Below are 22,605 nucleotides of genomic sequence, written 5' to 3'. Positions count from 1 at the left end.
GCCAATACATACATTAAGAATGTCACACGTCACTTTTTAAATCAACAGTTTTCTAATAATAAGCATTTTTATAAAGAAATAACAATTCTATATTGTTATTTACTCTTTAGTATGATGATAAACTATACAATAAATAATGCTGATACTAGCTTTTGCACAGGGATCATTTGTGGAAACGGTGACATGGCTGCCGAGCATCAGTATGATGGGATCTGTAACAACCATGTCACATCCGTCCACTGACACATTTTGTGTTTTTGTGTCAGCTGTTATTGTTTTAGATCCACAATACTAACATTTATGAATAAGAGGAGAATTAGCAATAGTAAGTATATAAGTTTATTACTAATAAAGTACTGGTACTGACCAGAGCATCATGGGTAATGTCACATCCATCCACCAGCAAAAGTTTTCACATACACGTGCTATTCAAAATCCAATATTTCTGAAAATAGAGCTTCCACTGTCAAATAATATCAGTAGTCTGTGCACAAATGGATTAGCATTATTTCAACACAGGACCATGCATTTCTTACAACTTTTTTTTTTTTTTTTTTTTGACAAAAATGGCCACTCATTTGACCCCCTAAGTAAATTTTCGCTGTTTTACATTATAGACTTTAACATGAAAATCTACTTTGAAAAATGACAAGATGAGAAACCGTGTGATGACTAAAAATGAGAGCGTACAGAAATGGCTATGTCTCAAAAATGCTTCAAATTAGATTTACAACTAGAAAAGCACTTAGAGAGCGCAGACCTTCGCCAAGGTAGATCAGCCCCCCCCCCCCCCCATTACCACCAAAATTTAATCATTTGTTCCTCTCCAACATTTCCTGAAAATTTTATCAAAATCCATCCATAACTGTTTGAGTTATCTTGCTCACAGACAAACAAACAAAATATCTGTTCCACTTGGAGGCAATAACTTCATTTCCAACATATGCATTGCATCTTCTGTACATTTTAACCCTTTCATGCCTAGTGGTCACTACAGTGGACAAACTATTCTACAGCCTTTGTATATTCATGGGTTTTGTTGCCAACACAGTGGATACTTATGCACCATCCAATATACTGACATTCATACCATTATTGTAACTTTGCTGTTCTTCATAAACCTGATCTGCAGAAATATGTTTGAGTGTAAATCAATTGCTAATTGTTATAAGACTCTAATTAACAGTTGTCTTAAACAAAAAGGTTTTTTTGCATATAATTTCCATGAAGTGAGTAATAACTGGTATTAGAATACGTTAAAATATGAGAAAACATCAGATTAACAGTATTAAAAATGTTGTTTCTTTGCTTTAAAAATTTACCTCATGGTGTCCAGCTGAGTGGACGTTTTTGTAACCCCATGAAAAATAGGTTCATTTAAAAAAAAAATTCAATGGCATTGTTTTTTTCCATACCTAAAGAGGAATAAAAACACTCAGGACAAAAATCTCAGCTAAGGTTCTCATAATTCATGCATGAAAGGGTTACATTCAGAATGTCAAATGAGTGTTAAACTATCCCCATATGTTTTTGAAAAAAAGTTTCAATCAATTAAATAAGTTTGATTTTGTCATATGTTGGTTCATCTCTTGACCGTTTCCACTGCTAATTTTGTGTTTCTAGAGGAGAGGTGGCAAAAAAACACACACATTCTTTACTCCAGTAGAAGAACAGATACTTGTGTACATATAAAAGTACAAGCGCTAAGAGACATTTAAAAAGGAAGGTACAAAAACTTTAAAAATACCTATTTTTTTCATTCTAACTTCCAACATCCTCTCTACAGTAAATATAACAGTTTTAATGGATTCATGCACTAAAGTTCCACAGCTATTACACATACTACAAAAAAGATGTTACTGCTGATCTTACTTGTTTAAAATTATGATTAGGTCTAAAGATATCCAAATAAGTAAAACATAATCCTTTACTATCCATTATCTTCAATAAAACATAACTCTACTATTTACCAGTAACTCTTACCAAATGAAGCATAAATTGACTTCATTATTTAAATTTTCTGCTATTTTAAATGGTTTTACACTCATTTTAGTAAAAATTTTATTTTTTTCTCAGCTTTTTACTTAACATTTATTACTTTTTTACATGAAATACTTGTGATATGCTTACACCATATGGACAGATGTATTGGGGCAAAAGTAATTCAGGTGTTTCATGGCCAATGGGGCTGAGCTACACAAAACAAATGTCATAATATAATTTTATTATGCAATAAATATCATTGCATTGGTCATTATGTCTTTGGGGCTGATTTTGTTTAAATTACCATCTACATTTACAAAATGAGTCACTGCTTGTTTTGACATTATTTCACTCAAAATGGATTTATTTTTTTTTTATCACTGGAATTGTTTTAAATGCTCTAAATCTAGATTCCTAAAATAATTGGCATAAATTGCCATAAATTATTATTTTAAATCACAAGTAGCTGTCTAGTTTCTTCAACTCTCCATCATGAAGAAAAATCAGCCTTTAAACTTATAAAAATACATTGATTTGATATCCATTGTGATAAGTTTTGACAATTGACATGATATTTCAGAATGGGATATCCTATAAACTGTACAATATCCCATTTTTGTCCTCGTGTACATATTACTGATCTATCCAGCAATAATATAGTGATACAATAGACCCTCAATTTGTCTTCAAACGCTCTTGCATGTGTTTGTTATGGATAACAAACATAATAATATAATAATATAAAACTACAACACAAGTCCATCTGCATAATGAATACTTCTATTTGTGATATTTCAAGTGCATTTGGCTGATATCACTTGAAAAGTTGCATTTCAGACTTTGACTTTAGTTATTTTCACCCTGTGATAGATACGTATTTCCTGTGTTGGTTCAAAGTTACCATTTTAAGTGACATGTTTATTGAGGATCAGCCCCATCCTATTCAAACAACCTGGATTTACTACAAAAACTAAGTGGTCATGGATCAACCTCCCATTTTTTTACAAACCAGCCGCCACCTCTACGTGTGGTAGAAGGGGTATATGATGCAACAAAAGGCAAAATTAAAAGAAACATGTCACTGTAGAAATATTCTTAAAGTTGTACCTGGCACTGCATTTTGATGTGTTTGCCAAATTCTCCTGCCATTCAAGTAAATCCAGATGATACACTAACTCCCTTTTAAGTGCTTGATCTGAAAGCAAGTATTGTGAAGAATAATAACATGGATGTGGGATGGATAACACTGACAAGGAATTAGGTGACCTGAATGCGATGCAGTAGCATGCCCTCCTTTCCAGCCAAAAGATTCATGTCACATTGCACATATTGGTGGATTACTGGCTAGTTTAAAGAGCTTAAGATGAGTTCCTCTGGTGTGCGATCAAGTCTGAGCAGTGTGCCTTATAATGCACGGCTAAGAAGAAAAGGCCCTGTCACACTGGCTCTGCTTCCGTCTTACTCTCAAGGTCTCTCGTCATTTGACTGTTTCAATGGCTTTGTGTGACAGCCGCAGCTACACTGCACTGATTGCAGCCAAGCCACATGGTGTTACCATGGAAATGGCATTCAGGTTATTTCTTTTGTGCTATGCTTCGTGGCAATCTATAGCGCTTATACCTGCAACACATTTTTCCATTAATGGCTGCAGCGAAAGCGTAGAAATACGAATGACAATCTCAGTGTGATATTATTCATAAAAGTAAAGAATAAGCTCACCATTTTCACAAAAACATTTTTAATTATGCTTATTATATGATCCAGTTTGATCCTATAACATCATGGAGAGCATTTTGTCTTTTTTTATTTGTATATATACACATAAAGCTAAATTTAAAAGCATTTTGGTCAAAAATAGATCCCATAAGTATGTAAGAATACCTAATTTCTTAAATATGTAAAGATCTGACTGTTTGCTTTCATATACAATACTTTTACAGTTTTTGTAATAAATATGTGTTACAGTCACTGTGCAGAGTTAAAAGCTGGTCTTACCCAAGACAAATTTAACCCTTTAAAAAATAGCAAAACCACAAAATGGTCTGCTCTGAAATATTAGTGATGATGCTGAAAACACACAAATATAGTGTCAAATACTGTACAAGCTGAAAAATGGATGCTACATCTAGGAGGTTTATTGGACTTATACATCCAGACATGTAGAGTTCTAATGGTAACCCAAGAATTAATCATACTTCTCTCAATTTGTGACATAATGGATGTTTTTGAAAGTTAATTATATGTATCACTGACTATTGTAATCTACAGGGTGTCCCATGAGTCTCCATACATAGGAAAAATAAATGTTTCTTGACATAAACCATTTTTATTTATATAATATGCTCTATATGACTGCCATTTTGTCGGGAACACATTTACATGCGTGTCCTCCACTGCTGAAGAACTATAAAGAAGAAATATAAAGAAATACATGTTAGAACCATATGTATTATGTCTCCTATGTATGGAGACTTATGGGACACCCTGTAGTTGTAATAGAGTTAAAATTAAGTCAAATTTAAAGGCTTCACAGTTGTTATTATAGTGTTATTGCATGGCTGTGTGGTCCTGTGCAGCAAAAAAAGAACTTAAAAAATCTAACTGGTCCAAAATAGAGCAATGAGATTGGCCCTTAATTGCTCCTTCAGTACAAATATTACAAAAATGCATTGCAGTCTATCATGGTTGACTGTCAAAGCAAAAATTAAATTTAACCTCCTCCTCCTTATGACGAGTGCTATTGTGAAGGGGAAACCTGACTGTCTTACCGACAGAATAAGGCATAGAGGTCTACAACATAATCATGGCACCAGACAGGTTACCACCGGTGACCTTGAACTTCCCAAACTAAAAACGTATCAGTTGAAAAATTCTGTCTTTTACAGGGCCTCCAGTCTATGGAATAAGTTACCTTCATACATCAAACACACTAAAAGAGTACATTCATTCAAAAAAAAACACTCAAACAGGAATTACTTAAGGAAATACAGTAATGCAAATGATTGTTTTGACTCTTGCAATCCAAATTGTTGTAAAGGTAAAAGATAAAAGGATTTAATGCAGTGATTTTCAACCTTGGGGTCGCGACCCCATGTGGGGTCACTTGGGATTCAAATGAGGTCACCTGAATTTTCTAGTAATTGATAAAACACGGTGGTGCAGTGGATAGCACTCGTCCCTCACAGCAAGAAGGTCCTGGGTTCGATTCCAACACCAGTCGACCCGTGTCTGCGTGGGTTCTCTCTGGGTACTCCGGCTTCCTCCCACCATCCAAAGACATGTACTGATAGGTTAATTGGTTAATCTAAATTGCCCATAGGTGTGAATGTGAGAGTGATTGTTTGTCTCTATATGTTCAGCCCTGCGATGAACTGGTGAAATGTCCAGGGTGTACCCGGCCTTCGCCCGTAAGTGGCTGGGATAGGCTCCAAGCGACCCCCATGACCCTAGTGAGGATAAAGCGGGTTCAGAAAATGAATGAATGATAAAAAAAATAATAATAAAAATATTTTTCAATGATTCATTATACAGGGGTTGGACAAAATAATGGAAACACCTTAAAAAATCAACAAAATATAATTTAATATGGTGTAGGTCCGCCTTTTGCGGCAATTACAGTCTCAATTCTCCGAGGTATTGATTCATACAACTTGTGAATTGTTTCCAAAGGAATTTTAAGCCATTCTTCAGTTAGAATACCCTCCAACTCTTTTAGAGACGATGGCGGTGGAAATCGACGTCTTACTTGAATCTCTAAAACTGACCATAAATGCTCAATAATGTTGAGGTCTGGGGACTGTGCCGGCCATACGAGATGCTCAACTTCATTAGAATGTTCCTCATGCCATTCTTTAACAATTCTAGCTGTATGGATTGGGGCATTATCATCTTGAAGTGAAAGTGTTTCCATTATTTTGTCCAACCCCTGTATATTTCATTATATTCAAAACACCACACACTTTTCATAAGTTAAAATAAAGTTCAAATAAAATGCAGGATATAATATCTGACAGGGCATATCTTGATTGACCCAATCATATGATCGCATGCGTTACTACACTTCAACCGACCCGAACACAGTTGCAGTCAGAAAACCGGTCCAAACAGAGTATATGCATGTATATTATAAATTATATAGCCTAAACGTCATCTAAAATGAAGGTTTTTTTGCAACATAGTATAGCAAACTATAACATGATCAAAAACAAATTAATCTTAGCAAAAAAAAAAAAAAAAAGTCTCTATTTTGAATGTCTGGGGTCGCCAGAAATTTGTGATGTTAAAATGGGGTCATGAGCCAAAAAAGGTTGGGAACCACTGATTTAATGTTTATGTGTTGAGATGAAGCTTTCATTTTGCTGATGATAACAATGAATTGTAAATTTGTATTTATTTATGTACATATTTTGCAACTGTATTTGTATTTTAACGGACCCCCAGAAGAATAGCAACCACTACGGTGGAAGCTAACAGGGATCCGTATAAACAATAAACACTGTTGTTCACAAGAAAAAAAAAATCTAGCCCTTAAGAACAGCATTCAGTATAAAAACTTTAAGATTTTCCTGAGTTGTAAAGAGGATTTGATGGATGGTTCAGTTAACAGCAGTTATTGATGTCAGTCATATGTATCATGACAATGAGCACGATTGATGGCAAAAACGCCAGATCCACAGTTTATTGTTATTGTAAGGCTCAGAAGTGAAAATAATTTATGTTGAAGGAATGTAAAGTTTAAAAATGGAAGAAATTACAGGGAATAAGTTAATTCAGGTATTTGTTAAAAAAAATATGTTGACAGTGTTTACACAAATAACTATGTACATTTATGTTTGCAGAATTATTATTTACACATATACACATTTAATTATTTTCATTTGTTGTATATAAGCAGCAAATATAACGTGTGGAATGTGCCTTTTCTTAATCACTTACATTTACCAGTTTAGGTACTGTTAGTTCCTGATTGGCTGGTTCGGTCATGTGAGAGGATGTTTTCAGGAAGTGTTGTGGTAGCTGTTACGATACATGAAAAATAAAGCACTGTAGTAAGAAGAAATCCATCTCCATCCTGCAGTCTCATTTTATAAAGAATGAACTATTAACCACCAACGAACCCTCACGTTACATTATGATCGTTTCAGGAAATGGATTAAAAAGTGATTGCCTGGACTAATTGCAACTACTTGAGTGGAAAAATGATCAAACAGTCATAGAGCAACAATAATTACTGTACATCTGATGACACAGACCACTGATGCTAATGTCTCTATCTTATATATAGAATAAAATATGACATATAATACTCTGGAAACACAGCTTAGTGGTCTAACTCCATCAACTGTTGTTCCAGGTGTAGTGTGTATCGAAAAATAATCTGTGAATTGCAAACTCTAATGTTCAGTAGCAAAAGGATCACATGACCGCTGCTGAAAGTCTCATAATATATTAATGATCTGCACTCCAGACAGTGTGAATATTTACTTCATGTCTGAGAAATGCATCACTGAGACGTCCACCACAAAACCCAACGTGTCATCATCCAGCGCCTTAGAAGTCATCACCAGCGACGCTCTGCGTAATCTTGAATTGGGACTGCTCTGTTTGATGTTGTCTGTGGGAGAGAGAAGGCTGAGCGACAATTATCTTGTACGTCCTCAAGAGGTTTGGTATTGTGGAGGAAAGGCTGAGTAAAAGAGATCACAGAAGGAGGGTGCACACAGAAGTACATCTGAGGGCTTGGTAGATCCCAGGTATTACCAACTGTCTGAATTAACAGGATACACATACTTCACTAAACAGTCAACATGTCACGTCTTAACAGCGTTTGGCTTCATCTATGAGCCAAAATTCTTACATGAAGCCCCATGAGCCCCTTGCTGTTTCGCAAGCTTAGATGAGGTCTTAAGCCTCAACAGAAGATGAATGCAGAGTGCTAAATTAATTTGAGGCATTTTCTTTTGTGCGCTGACAAAAGCGACCAGGTTGGTGCTGGTTTCCATAGCTGATGACAGATCATTGGGCTGCAGTGTTTGCCCAGGTGTCAGGCCTCCCGCTGCAGACAGCAAAGGGTTTGTCCAGGTTTCCGAAATTCACATTGCGAACCTTGTATGCCTTAATTGTACAGATTGCTTCTTTCAATATTGCCATGAAAGAAGCTCTAAAAAATAATCGTGACCGTGCATGTGACAAAATAACTATGCTGCTTGTAGAAATGTTGAAACATGCCCTGGATTCAAGACATTTCAGGCTGCAAGAAATAGGAAAAGCCACTTTCAAAACATGTTTGAAAGTGACATTTTTGCATGTGGTCTTAAGAAAACTTCCTCCCTTTAAGCTGGAACACAAACTTGTCTTAAATCTAGCTTTATATTGTGTATGCAAGACTTTAAAGCACTGTTCCCAACAACATTAATCAAGCACATTATTTTCACAACCTCATTGTAATTTGTTTTGTATAGACGGCAATAAAATAAAGTGTTTTAGTACCTCAGGAGCGTATAAAAAGCCATGCCCTGTTTTCAGTGCAGACAGGAATTTTTTTTTTGATGCATAAATATATCAGTATTTATATGGTTTGAACTGTGTGTCATTGAAGTTCGCAGTGTTTGCTTAAGGTTAAGCTTTCTGTGTCAGGAACACAGAGGGCAGTCCAAAAGTTTGTATCCCATCACTCAGGAAGCTTGTTATGTCTGCATTTGGAGGATTGGGCGGAGTGATTGGTGCACAGCTGGCAGGTACAATGTGTCTGGATCTATAAATTCCCTTTGACTGCCATGCATGACATCCCTCACCTTTACCCAACCCCTGCGATAAAGCTGTTACAGGTAACAAACCCAACCAGAAGCCCCTGATGCTTTCTAATCACGCCTTCCTACTAATCTACGGCTTGTCATGATTTAAATACTGATATATGCCGCACACGAGAGCACAACAGCATTTTTAATGAGCTTATTGCAGCAAATGAGTGATCATTGACAAGCCTTGAAAGCACATTGTGCTCGTACGTCGTGAAATAACAGGTGCTCTAAATCAATCTCTTTGCCTTGGTTGAGGGAGTGTCATTTGCACTTCTCCCACAGTCGGTTTCTCCTATGATGTGTTCAGCCTTTTGAAAAACACACTCCTTGGACCTGATCATGTGCTCACACGCTTCCCCTGCAAGTTTATATTTGTTCCTCTTTTCACTTTTACGAGTTGATATAAGAGGGAAAAAAAGCAGAAATTGACAAACTTAAAAAAGAGCACAGGTTTCTCTACATTGCTCCGGCTTATTGGACAAAAGAGTGAGGGGGTTCATTTTTTCCACAGAATGAACAGGGAAGAATTAGAAACCTCTGCCACTTAATTTGGCGGCTGAGACTTACCCTGCTAAGTTTTGTTTTTCTAAGCCTCCAACATAACAGAGTGTGCCTTGCCGTCAGCACCTTAAGCAAGTAAAAGCGCTTCCTTTATGAACTAAACCCGCCAGATATTTGCTTTGCGAAGCCCAGCGAGAAGAAAAGAGGAGGGTTTGCAGTGAATAACTTTTAAAACACTGTGTGTACGAAACGAAAAGCAGCAGGAGACATGAAAGAGCAGGAGAAATGAATTGAATGTTGTTTTTTTTCCTACTCTATGAAAAAGAGGGCGATGGGATCTGAAGCCTTCTTTTCCAAAAGCCTTAGCCAGGTGATTCATCACAGCACTCTGTCAAAAGAGCTTTCCACAACATGAGATGAACAATGACACTGTGATTGCAAGGACAGGAGAGCTCTTGATTGAAAGATATCAGCTATATGTTCAGCTTCTCAGAGAGGAGGCCGAACGGAGGAGGGGCTGGGGGGGGGGGGTGGTTGAGGGTGGGGGAGCACCAGTCACAGATGAAAATCAGAAATCTTAACCCTCCGACATGGGTGTCAAGAGAGCTTTTTAGGCTGATGTGCGTAACGAGAGCTTCCAGATATAAATTAACCAAAACAATTTAACAGCTGCTTTACTGTGAACAGAGGAGCTGCCAGGTAGATTGATTGGAGATGTAGCAAAGAAGAGCTACTTTTAGATCGCTTCTCCGTAACGTGGAGTCCTCAGCCGTGGAACGATGCCAGATCTTAAGATCACATATCCAGCAGAACGGGGTTTGTTGTCCTGGACTTACATAATGTATTCAGTTGTATTTGATTGAGCCACAGTGCACATTAATCAACAATGAAAAAAGGCAAATATTCCATTATTTATTCATGATAAACCTTCTGTGAGTGAAAAAAGGAAAAAAAAAATACATGGATTTTTTGGTATTTAAAGGTTTAATATTGTTAGCCTCATAGCATAGCTGCCTAACTCATACACAAATGGACAAAAGTATTGGGACACATTGAATTCAGGTGTTTCTTTTCTGGGATACAAAACAATAATAACAAACGTCATAATATAGTTTTATACAGTGATAAATATCAAATTGATTATTGATTTTGATGGTCATATCTCAAATCAGTGTGAATAGGATGTCCTATGAACTGTAGCTACACTGTAAAAAAAAAAAAAAATCTGTAATTTAAGAGAATTTTCACTGTTTATTTTACAGATTTTTCCTGTATTTTCAAGATACTGGAAAATATCAATGAAATTACAAAATCAGACTGTGATTTTACATGTCAAATGTAAAATAACAGGAAATAACTGTAACTGTGAATAACCATAAAATTTGAATTTTTTAAAAGAAATTTTTTTCTTTTTTCACTGAAAAATACAGTTAAAATGCATTTGCAAATGTATCGTAATTTCACAAATATTTCTTTTCTATTTATGAGATTAAACTGTTAATTTAAAGTTTAATACTGTAAAAAAAATAATAAAACGAGATAAAATTACTGACAATTAACCATAAAAGAAGTATTTGTTCTGTAAGTTTAACAAGACTTGTTTGTTAATTGACAAATATCTTGCATAATTACGGGAGGTTTCACAAAAAAAAAAAAAAGTTGAATAAATGTATTTTTGTGAATGTATAACATGTATAAGCACTGATAAACTGTCCAAATGCAGTTTTTATCAGTGGATTGTACAATTTAGTGTCATTAAAAATGTTATATATATATATATATATATATATATATATATATATATATATATATATATATATATATATATATATATATATATAAGAAATTTGGTTTTTTTAATACATGAAAATATTCATTAAACATTAAAAAGTAAAAAAAAAAAAAAAGCAAAATCTCATGTAAAGTTAGGGCAAAAAACTATATTTTAATAATGGAAAATTACCATATTTTTATGAGATGGTTATTTTCTATTACTTAACAGTATTTTTTTGGCACCCCTGCTGCCAGAATAATACCGTTTTTTAACAGGGTTTTTTTTTTTTTTTTTTTTTTTACAGTGTATGATGTGTCCCATTATTTTTGTCCATATAATTTATAAATAACTATATTTCCTTTAAGTTTAATAGGAAATGTATCTTCCTAAGTGATATGTGAAGAAAGTAGAGGGTTAACTGTGGTAGAAAATTATTAATAAAAGCAAGAAAAATATTTTAGAAATTTAGAGATGGTACATCTAAAATCATAGTCATGGATAAAAAAAACATCAATGTTGAGAGAAATTAAGTAAAAACCATCTCTGAGGCCTTTTGGAAGCAAAGATTTAATCCAAACTAACCAATGCAATGATATTTATGACAATATAAAACTATATTATGATATTTGTCATTATTGTTTTGTATCCCAGACCCCTGTTAGAAAAGAAACACCTGAATTCAACGTGTCCCAATACTTTTGTCTATTTGTGTATGAGTTAGGCAATTATGCTATGAGGCTAATGATATGCAAATTTATACTTTTATATTTCCAAAGTGAGATTGGATTGTAACATATTATAAATAATCATCACACATCCAGACTGTCCAACCAGTGCATTTATTTTGATTCTGATTCTCATTTCTATTTCCCTGAAACCCTTTACACACGTGCTGCCTTCATGTGCTATCGGGGAGATGATCCTTTCCAACTGTGAATTTGAAATTACCAGTGTGTTGTGTTCAAGTGCTTTTGTTGAAAAATGGTTGATACACAATTTATCGTGACCTGCTACTTGGGTAAAACTGTTTTGGATGTATTAATTCATTGGCTACAGCTTCTTTTTTTTTTTTTATTTATTCATTCATTTATCTTCTGAACCGCTTTAATTCAGTTCAATTCAATTTTATTTGTAGAGCCCGATATCACAACAAGGTCACTTCAGAGGGCTTTGAAGAATTTGTTGAATATGAAAATAAGCAACAGTTAAATAAATAGTCAATGAAGCAAATGGATTAGTGTCCCAGGCATCCCTCATCCTTAGACCCTCGTTTTTGGCAAGAAAAAACTCCAAAAAAACCCAGTGGGAAAAGAGAAACCTCGGGGAGAACCACAGTGAAGGTGAGATCCACTCCCACAGACAGACAGGCTGTGGATCAGGGGTATCAAACTCATTTTAGTTCAGGGGCCACATCCTCCCAATATGATCCGAAGTGGGCCGGACCAGTGAATTAATAACATAATAATATATAAATAATGCCAACTCCAAACATTTCAATGTGTTTTATAGTGAAAAAAGTAAAATTACATTATGGAAACTTTTACATCTATAAACTGTCCTTTTAAAAATGTGAATAACATGAACAACCATGAAAAAAAATGACATTTATTAAGAAAAATAAGTGCAATTTTAACTATATTTTGCCTCTGCTTACCATTTGTAAATGTGCATTACAACTTACAGATCATAATGGATCTGCAAATACACAAAAATATTTTAGTAAATGGCGGAGTATTAGTAAAATTACACTTACTTCTCTTAGGACATTTCTAGTTTTTCATATTTTTTGTGAAAGTCCAGTTTGTAAATTTACACATTTTCATGGAATTACACTTTTTTACACTAAAACAGAGGAAAAATTTGGAATTGTCATTATTTGTGGGTTTTATGGTAGTATTTTACTGATCTGACCCACTTGAGACTAAATATCTTCAGTGTAATTTTTACACTTCACACACATTCATCCTACGGGGCCAGATTGGACCCTTTGGCGGGCCGATTTTGGCCCCCGGGCCGCATGTTTGACACCTGTGCTGTAGATGAACCAGGACTGACATCCATTTGCTGATGTAGTTCATTCATTCATTTTCTGAACCTTTATCCTCTCTGGGGTCATGGGGGTCGCTGGAGCCTATCCAAGCTACTTATGGACGAAGGCGGGGTACACCCTGGACGTGTCACCAGTTCATCATAGGGTTAATATGGAAAAGCACAACCAATCACTCTCACATTCACACCTATGGGTAATTTAGTAGGCAATTTTGTATAATACTTTTGAGAATTGTATATGCTATAAATGAGTAAAATCATCAGCTAACAGCAGCAAAACTTTAACCCTTTCATGCATGGTGGTCACTCCAGTGGACAGTTCTTCTACAGCCATTCTCTTGTATATTCATGGCTTTTGTTGTTTTAGTTCCATATCAGCCAAACACAATGGACGCTCATGCATCATCCCATCCACTGCCATTCAGTCCATTACTGTAACTTTGCTGTTCTTGATAAACCTATCTGCAGTGACATGTTTGGATGTAAAGCAATTGTTAATTGTTATTAGACTTTAATTAACAGTTGTTTTTTTAACAAAAAGGTTTTGTTTTTTGTTTTTTTTTTGCATATTATCTCCTTGAAGTGAATAATAAATAGTATTAGAATATGTTAAAATCAGAGGTGGGTAGAGTAGCCAAAAATTAGACTCAAGTAAAAGTACTGTTACACTTTAGAAATATATTACTCAAGTACAAGTAAAAAGTAGTCATCCAAATAATTACTCAAGTAAAAGTAAAAAAGTATTTAATGAAAAAATTACTCAAGTACTGAGTACTTCCTGAGTAACATCATATTCATTGTTCTTTTAAATTCAACAATTAATAAATGAAATGTTTAAATAAAATATATAGAATATATATGGAAACATTACAGCTAGTTACAAATATACTTCACAATAATCATTGTTGGTTCCATCACTTTAATATTTCTAGTCTGTTCTTATGGAGGCAGATACTATGCATGCTTTTCTATTTACTTTTACGAGTTAGCCTAGATATCTTTATCTTAACATATCTTCCCTTTCTGTCAAATTTCTTTAACTCATGTGACTCATGTGAGTTTTTGGCAGAAATCTTTCTAACAAAACAAAACAAATGGTTCGTCCATTAACAAATGACCAAAAATAAAAGTAACAAGTAGAATGTGCACCATTGTAATGGAGCAGAAGTAGTGTTTCTTCTTCATAAATATACTCGAGTAAAAGTAAAAAGTATGTCATGTTAAAAGTACTCTTAAAAGTACAATTTATGTAAAAAGTTACTTAAGTAAATGTAACAGAGTACATATAATGCATTTCTACCCACCTCTGGTTAAAATGTGAGAAAACATTTGATTAGCAGCATTAAAAACGTTCTTATTGCATAGTTTTCCGTATCACTTTCTGATGTTAGGTTTTAAATACATGTTTCTTTGCTTCAAAAATTAAATGCATGATCTCCGGCTGAGTGGACATTTTTATAACTCCTTTAAAAAAAAAAAAAAAACCTTGATCGCATTGTTTTTTTCATGCCTAAAGAGGAACAAAAACACTCAGGAAAAATATATTGACCAAGGTTCCATAATTCATGCATGAAAGGGTTAATAAAAGCATTGTTTATCGTTTGCAATTAATCCTTCACTGCTCGACGCCATATTGAAAAGTTCAATGGTTATTTTCATCTCAGCTCATGTATCAAATTTTTTTCCCAGTTCCCAGTGGAAAATATGACATGAGGGGGTGTTCATGTGCAATTTTGGAGTTTGTAAGTAGTATTTACCATAATTCCCATAGCACATGAAGGCATCATGAGTGCCTCAGTGCCTCTGTCCTGATCCTCTACAGCAGCAGCAGCAGTGTTCAACTCTAATGACTTTTAACTAATAAAAGGAAATGAGGGTCCAATGTCTACCCTCACGGTGTCACAGACTTTCATTCCCCGTAGATGAAACAAATGATTGAAGGTTCGATTGTGGACATTTTGAGCCCTTTATAGCCAAGTTTTACCAGAAGAAATTAGACCATTTACCAGTGTTTTTCAACCTTGGGGTCGGGACCCCACATGGAGTCGCCTGGAATTCAAACAGAGTCGCCTGAAATTTCTAGTAATTGATGAAAATTTAAATAAAAACTTAGAAAAATAAAAAAATATATATATGGTGAGTTGAGAGAGACAATCACAAAAGACATGACAAACTGTGAAGCTGAAACTGAAGCACTGTGGTTCTGTTTATCTGTCAAATGTTCATTGTGGTCGGTTTCAGATGCTGCAGCTCTTTCATGATTCATAGTTTGACTTTTTGTTTGTTCAGTATTAATTGTCAGCCTTGTAAATCCAAGCTGGACTGACTATACATATCCTGAGCAAGGAAAATAAAATACTCACTTTGTGCAGTAATCTACACCTGGCTTTTCTGCCTCTGTCCATAATAATATAAATTATATAGACTAATTGTGTGTGTGTTTACTTTTTTTTTTTTTTTTTTGCATGCTTTTTATTACAAGGTGAAAGAAACAATATCTCAATTCTCTGTTTGTCCTGTGCATCTAGTAAATTGACAAAATAAAAATCTTCAAATCTTGAATCTTTGAATGTATTAACCCATAAAGATCCTAATATACGCCTGTGACCAAAAGCATCTACTGATCTAAACTGTTTAATACCTGTTGATCATTCACCAAACCTGTCAATCCATGTAAATAATTGGTGTAAAATGCAGTTTGTCATCTTTTCATGGTCATCAGATATGACCCATTTGGACGTTCAGAGGCTCCGTAGTTACCATGGAAACACTGTCATCTTCTACAACATTGATTCACCAGTAAAACCTATGGAGTTGGATCAATGACAGTGGATGGAGACACTTGATTTATATTCAGTTAATGACAGATTTTGCTGGAAAAGTTACTGTTTCTCCAGTTTTCTCTCTTTTTGGTATCATAACCCTCAAATGTAATCTTGGGATGATGATTAAAGTACATGATCAGTAAAATAAATATAGGAAAATAGATGATTTTTACTGAAAAATACAAAATGGAGAGGATAATATGATGATATATGGTGATAAATCACTTAAGAAAGGTTAAATAGAGAGAAAAATGTATTTGGGAGCTAACACAAAAGTAGCACTGTGGTCTTTATGGGCTAAAGCAAAATAAAACTAAAACTGAATTTCTGTTGCCTACTCAGTTTTGTTTTTGTCTTTTCTTTTTCGTCATCATGAAACCCAACCTGGGTTTGTTTCCTCAGACTGCAGCTGTCCCTGTTAGGACTCACATGTCAGACTTTCTGTTCTTCACGTGATAAAAGAGTAATCACCTTAGATACTATTTACACTCAGGGCCGAGGACTACCATTAGCCTTCCATCAATATCAGCACTTAAACTTCATAAAACTGTGAGGCAGAACTCCAGCCTGTAATTTTCGTAGTCCTTAATTCACGGTGAGAAGAAATAATATTACAGGGTATTCAGCTAAGTAGTGATGATGTTTACACGTAATTGTGAAAAAACTCTCACTGAAGCCTCAGTGCACTAACACCCATGGTATATGAGGAAGTTTAAGCATCAAAACAATATAGTTATGAAATTCTTTCTGTGGGAAAACACTGGGTGGGTAAAAAGCACTTTTCCTCTGCATACACTGCGGTCGCGCCATTAGGAGCGTCTTCCTGTTTATACACACAGCTTGATCCTGCAGACAGTGAATCAGCAGGTCGTTTCTATTCGACTAAATGTGAGAAAGGGCAAGACGTATGATTTAGGCAACTTTGAACATGATATGATTGCTGATGCCAGACGCTTCAGCTCTTGCAGTCGTGGGATTTTAGCATTTTTCACTAACTAAAATTAGACAATTATGGTTCAATAAACATCCAATTAGTGGTAGAAATTCAGGTAGAACTCACTGATGAGAACTGTGAAGACAATAGCCGCTCAGTAAAATCATAGAGTGCAGAATTGCACATCCGGAAGCATGAAAGCCATGGATGACCATTAGGGTGGTCCAACAATCATGGTAAAAAAATAAAGTTTCAGATAACCTCAGTTAGAACCCTGCATTAGGTTTTGGCATTCAAAAGATGATTTAGGAAAAAAATTTGGAAGAAAAAGGAGACGTTTTAGAGGTTGCACAAGTTGCTGGAAGTTTCCTGGAAATTGACTAATTGCTCATTTTCAGCATAGCCGAGCTGACCTGCTAAGAGAAGCAGCAGTACTATCAAAACCAAGGTTTGAGTGCTTCATCTAGCAATATATGGATTAAGTAAGGCCGCCCACATCTTTGATACTAGAGTGAAGAATTGGTTGGCCTGGCATTCTTGGACTCCAGTGTGACACCAGAGCAGAAGCAGCTGATGGTTCACAACATGATGGAAAATGAAGGTTCAGAGGTTCCACTAAAGCGTTGGGATGTTCTTAATCCATCAGATTATGAAGGGAAGCAGATCAGGGATTTTGTCACCACCAGCACCATGCGTTTCTTTGAAACTTTGGATCTGCCACAAACATTCTTCAGAATTCCTCCAGAAGACTGGGCTGATGATGAAGACTTTCAGAGGGCTGCTAAAATTGTGCATTTTAGAAAAGTTGTCAGTGATGTTGCGGAAAGAGGGGTGGAGCTTATTGCAGACTTCAACTGTCGCCGAACAAAAAATGAAGATCACACACAGTACTGGCTCCAAGTTGTCAAAGAACACAGGAACATTTTTTTGTAATTTCAATAAAGCAACAGTGGTTGCTGGACTTTCTAAGTAACATTTTTATGCGAGTTGCAGTGTGAGTTTGAGAATAAAATTACAAATTATTCTAATATGCCTTATTCATTTGGCCAGTTTGGCTAGTGTATGTTGATATAGAGCAATCTTCATGTGTCTTGTGCAACCTCTAAATATTAATTAATTTGCATAAAATTTGGACCTAAGTAATTTGGCCAGATATTGAACCAAATGGTTCTACCAAGGTTCTAATCCAGAGAATCTTAACAAAAAATTTTTGGACCACCCTAATGACCATGCCAGACAGGCTTACACTGCTGCAAAAATATGCAGGATTTGGCAGAAGCACCACATATATAGTGACAAAAGCATAAATATGCTAAACTCTTAATTTTTAACTTCCCTCTGCTGCTGACTACCTGCATTTCTTAGCATTTTGTTCACACCTACCCCATTATGTCCAGACTTTTAGATTTTGCAGGTGGATTTAAACCAGATTTGCGAATGTGAAACCTCCTCAGGACCATGATGATGACCAGACAACAGGTCTTTGGTTCAGCCAAAAGATGTGGTCTCAGTACAATTCAAAAGAGACCACAACCCAGTTTATGTGTACTGTAAAAACACTTTATGGATAGTTCTGACTAATCGCAAGAAGTCATACACTATCACAGAAAACAAAAAAGAACAAACATTAACATTACAATGACATTAAAAATGGTCATTTTAAGCAAACATCACCACACAATTAACCCAGAAAGACCCAGTGCTACTTTTATGACTATTCCCAAATAAATTTTCCTCAAGATTGAACCTTTCTGAAATTACTTATCATCATTTTTGATAATATTACCCTCTGTATTTTGCGCTTTTTCAGTGAAAAGCAAATATTTTCCTAGATTTAATTTATTGATCATGTAGGCGTTCATGGAAGCACAGATTTAAGTTGAGGGTTACTAAGAAAACTGAAAAAAAAAAAAAAAAAAAAAAAACCCCAACTTTTTAAGAAAAGATATCAATAACTGAACACAAAAAGTAGCATCTCCATCCACTGTCATTGATCCAACTCCATAGGTTTTACTGGTGAATCAATGTTGTGGAAGATGATGGTGTTTCCATGTTTACTACGGAGCCTCTGAACGTCCAAATGGGTCATATGTGATGACCATGACAAGATGAAAAACTATATTTTACACCAATTGTTTACATGGATTGGTAGGATTAGTGGTCAGTTTCAGCTTCAGAGTTTGTCATGTCTTTTATGTATTGTGATTGTCTCTCTCAACTCACCATATATTTTTTATTAGTTTTTTATTTTTATTACTTCCAAGGAATGGCGGAGGTTATGTTTTCATCGGGGTTTGTTTGTGTGTTTGTTTGTTTGTCTGTTAGCAAGATAACTGAAAAAGTTATGGAAGGATTTTGATGAAACTTTCAGAAAATGTTGATACTGGCAGAAGGAACAAATGATTACATTTGGGTGGAGATGGGAGGTGGTGGTGGACGACTGATCTGCCTTGGCAGAGGTGTGCGCTCTCTGAGTGCTTTTCTAGTTTTTATTTTTATCAATTACTAGAAATTTCAGGCGACTCCACGTGGGGTCCCGACCCGAAGGTTGAAAAACACTGCAGTAGTCTGACCCTTCTGACATCAATACAAAAAAATGAGCCAAAAAAATTTAAAGCTTGGAAAAGAAGTGATGAATAAATGATGCCACAGCTTCTTCTTTTTTTGGGGAGCTGGGTAATGCATATTATTACTATTATTATTTTTTTAACCCTTTCACTCACACTAGTCACTACAGTGGACAGCTGTTCAAAAGTGTTCTCTTGTATAATCATGGATTTTGTTGTTTTAGTTCCATATCAGCCAACACAGTGGACACTTATGCACCATCCCATACACTGACATTCAGACCATTACTGTAACTTTGCTGTTCTAGATAAACCTGATCTGCAGTAACATGTTTGAGAGTAAAAAAAAAACTGCTTATTGTTATTAGACTGTAATTAACAGTTTGTTTGTTTGTTTTTTTGCATATTATCTCCATGCAGGTATGTTAGAATGTGAGAAAACATCAGATTAGCTGCATTTAAAATGTTTTTATTTCATAGTTTTCACACAGTATATCAGTAAATACATGTTTCTTTGGTTCTAAAACTAAACGCATGGTGTCCAGGTGAGTGGACATTTTTGTAACTCCATAAAAAATAGGCTAAAAAAATCAATAGAATTGTTGTTTTTATGCCTAAAGAGGGATAAAAACACTCAGGAAAAAAATCATGATAAAGGTTCTCATAATTCATGCATGACAGGGTTAATTTTTATTTTTTTAAAACTTGTCTTGTCCAGCACCATAACAGCAGAATGGTGTTGCAGTGCATATTAATTCCACATTATGAGTTTTAATGCATGGCTGTAAGGTCCACAGCCTAGCTATATGTTGTGTATAGTCACCTTGAAATCCCACTGGATTTGTGTTTTGGACTCTGTCCTACAGCTTTGCAGTATTGGAATAGTCAGTATAACATATAATACTGAGTTTTGCTGCAGGCGCTGACAAATCTCATAGGAATGTCATATTGATCCCAAATGTGCTAATTAATAACATCTCAGATTGCACTGTAGGTATTCTATACACTGTAATTTATGCAGAAAGGAAGGGAAGCTACTTGGCTGAGAGTGTGTGACCCGAGGCCATTTGAACTGTGCATTAAAATAATGTCTGCTTATCAGTGATGATATCACAACTTCATTTACATCCGTCTGGCGTTAGAATGTTTAGAAGGGATTCTGCTTTATTGACAAAACTTAAACTACAACATGTAATCCATGCATTTCTGAATATTTATTGGACTTTTAATATTTACTGGTTGATCTAGTTGTTATGTAACTAACTGTATGACTTTTACTGTAGCACGGTAAAAATAAAAAAGGGCTAAATCAGAAGTATTATGCAAAGGCAACAGAAAATGGAGCCATCTAATTGTTAAAAAAAGAAACTGAAAAAACTGGTATTGATTTTTATCCCATTTTCCTGGATGTGTCTGTGATAAAGAGTGTATTTTAAGCGCATTGAAACTCAAACACTAAGCTGTGTCATTTAATATTTTTAGATGCATTTCCTCAGAAGCTATAATGTGCAGTTGCACTTTGGCAAGGCTTGTTAGAAGGGAAAGGTAAATATTTGCTGTTCTGGACTTCAATATGTGGAAATTCATTCTTATCACTTGTGTAACTAAAGCTCATATGTTGTGCCGTGGTGCTTCATTTCCGTCTTACAGCTCCGAACTACGAGAGATAAGAAGAGAGAAAACACCAGGCTCACATGAAGGAGAAACACATGAAGCACAAACAACACAAAGTATGAGGTGGACATAGATTTGAGTAAATAAAGAAAATTAAACAAAACATGAATATAAAATGAATGAAGCCGCTTTTTCATCTTTCCATGGTTTTACTTGGTTATTTTTTTTTTTTATCAGCTGTTGTTACAGATACAGATGATACTGCAATCTGGTTTTGTTTGCTGTCAGGTTCTTATAATTAGTCTTAACATATCACAAACCTCTTTGAGATTTGATCACTGCTAGCATTTAAAATGATCTACACATGTCATAAGTAGCATTTATGTCTGTCAGTGCTTCAGCTTTAACGTGTAAAAACATGTCAAGTGCATTTAATACGATTCAGCACGTTATGAAAATAGACACTTTCTTTGGACCAGTGTGGAAACAATGACCCAACTACAACATTTCTACCCATGATATTCAGTGATTTTTCAAAGCATAACATTAATTATTGAAATGTGTTTTAGAGGAACTAATGGCACTCTTTTCCCCAGACAGATGTCGATATGGAGGATAGAGAAAATAGATGTTGCACTATAAAACTGTCAAACAACTCTTCGGGGGATATAATTGCTCCTTCCTGCACCCTGGTCTTGTCATTCCCACCCCAAGTGTAGACACATTGAAAGCTTCCTCATTTCCCCCCAAATCCACCAACTTACCAAACTCCTCTAGACTATCCTGAGATACTCATTTTCCCCCATGGCATTACACATGATTGAAAAGCATCTGCTAAATGATAAAAAGGCACCGTCGTTGCCAAATTAGCACCACATTCAAAAGTTCTGAAAGGCTGCTGAATGTCAACAATGGAGGCTGAGCAGCAAAAGCTTAATTATCCTAAATGTGTGTGTGTGGGGGTGGGTGTGTGTGTACAGTATGTGCACATGTGTGTTCTACCCAGGTTTAGTACAGATGAGGTAATATGAAATGTCTGTATTTGTGTCTGGATGAGCATTACATCACTGATACCTCAGGCTGGCAGGGGCAAAGATGCTCGACCTCCACTGGAGGCGTCATCGACTGGAGGATCGCTACAGCAGCGACATCTGCAAAGGGATCTCTGAGCAGTCTGGCTGGTAGGATGTTCTCTGATGGATGAATCTTTCCATTGGGGAGTCAGTATTCTCCTCCTGTCCATATCTGCATGTTACTGTTTTCAAGCAACTACACTAGTGTTTTTCAACCTTGGGGTCGGGACAACACATGGGGTCGCCTGGAATTCAAATAGGGTCGCCTGAAATTTCCAGTAATGGATGCAAAAACCCAACAACTTACAAATAAAAAATATATGGTGAGTTGAGAGAGACAATCCCAATACAATAGAATAGAATAGTCTTTATTGTCATCGTCCAATACAGACAACGAAATTAAAAGTGCAAACCCTTAAAGTGCATTTAAAAACATAAATAAATAATATAAAAACAACACACACCAACTGAACCAACAAAGACAT

At 35.4% G+C, this 22,605-nt stretch overlaps 1 protein-coding gene across 1 annotated transcript in view; it reads right to left on the bottom strand.

Moving 5' to 3' along the window:
- Positions 1–22,175, bottom strand: part of rnf32 (ring finger protein 32) — a 64,066-nt gene extending 41,891 nt beyond the window's left edge. The window contains exon 1 of the mRNA XM_030123157.1: positions 22,122–22,175. Coding sequence (XP_029979017.1) covers positions 22,122–22,169 — 48 coding nt within the window. The 5' untranslated portion in view covers positions 22,170–22,175. The remainder of the gene's footprint in view (positions 1–22,121) is intronic.
- Positions 22,176–22,605: the final 430 nt, after the last annotated feature.

Source organism: Sphaeramia orbicularis, chromosome 20, assembly GCF_902148855.1.
Source record: "Sphaeramia orbicularis chromosome 20, fSphaOr1.1, whole genome shotgun sequence".
Taxonomy (NCBI): Eukaryota; Metazoa; Chordata; class Actinopteri; order Kurtiformes; family Apogonidae; genus Sphaeramia; species Sphaeramia orbicularis.
This window is presented reverse-complemented; position numbering and strand designations above follow the sequence as displayed.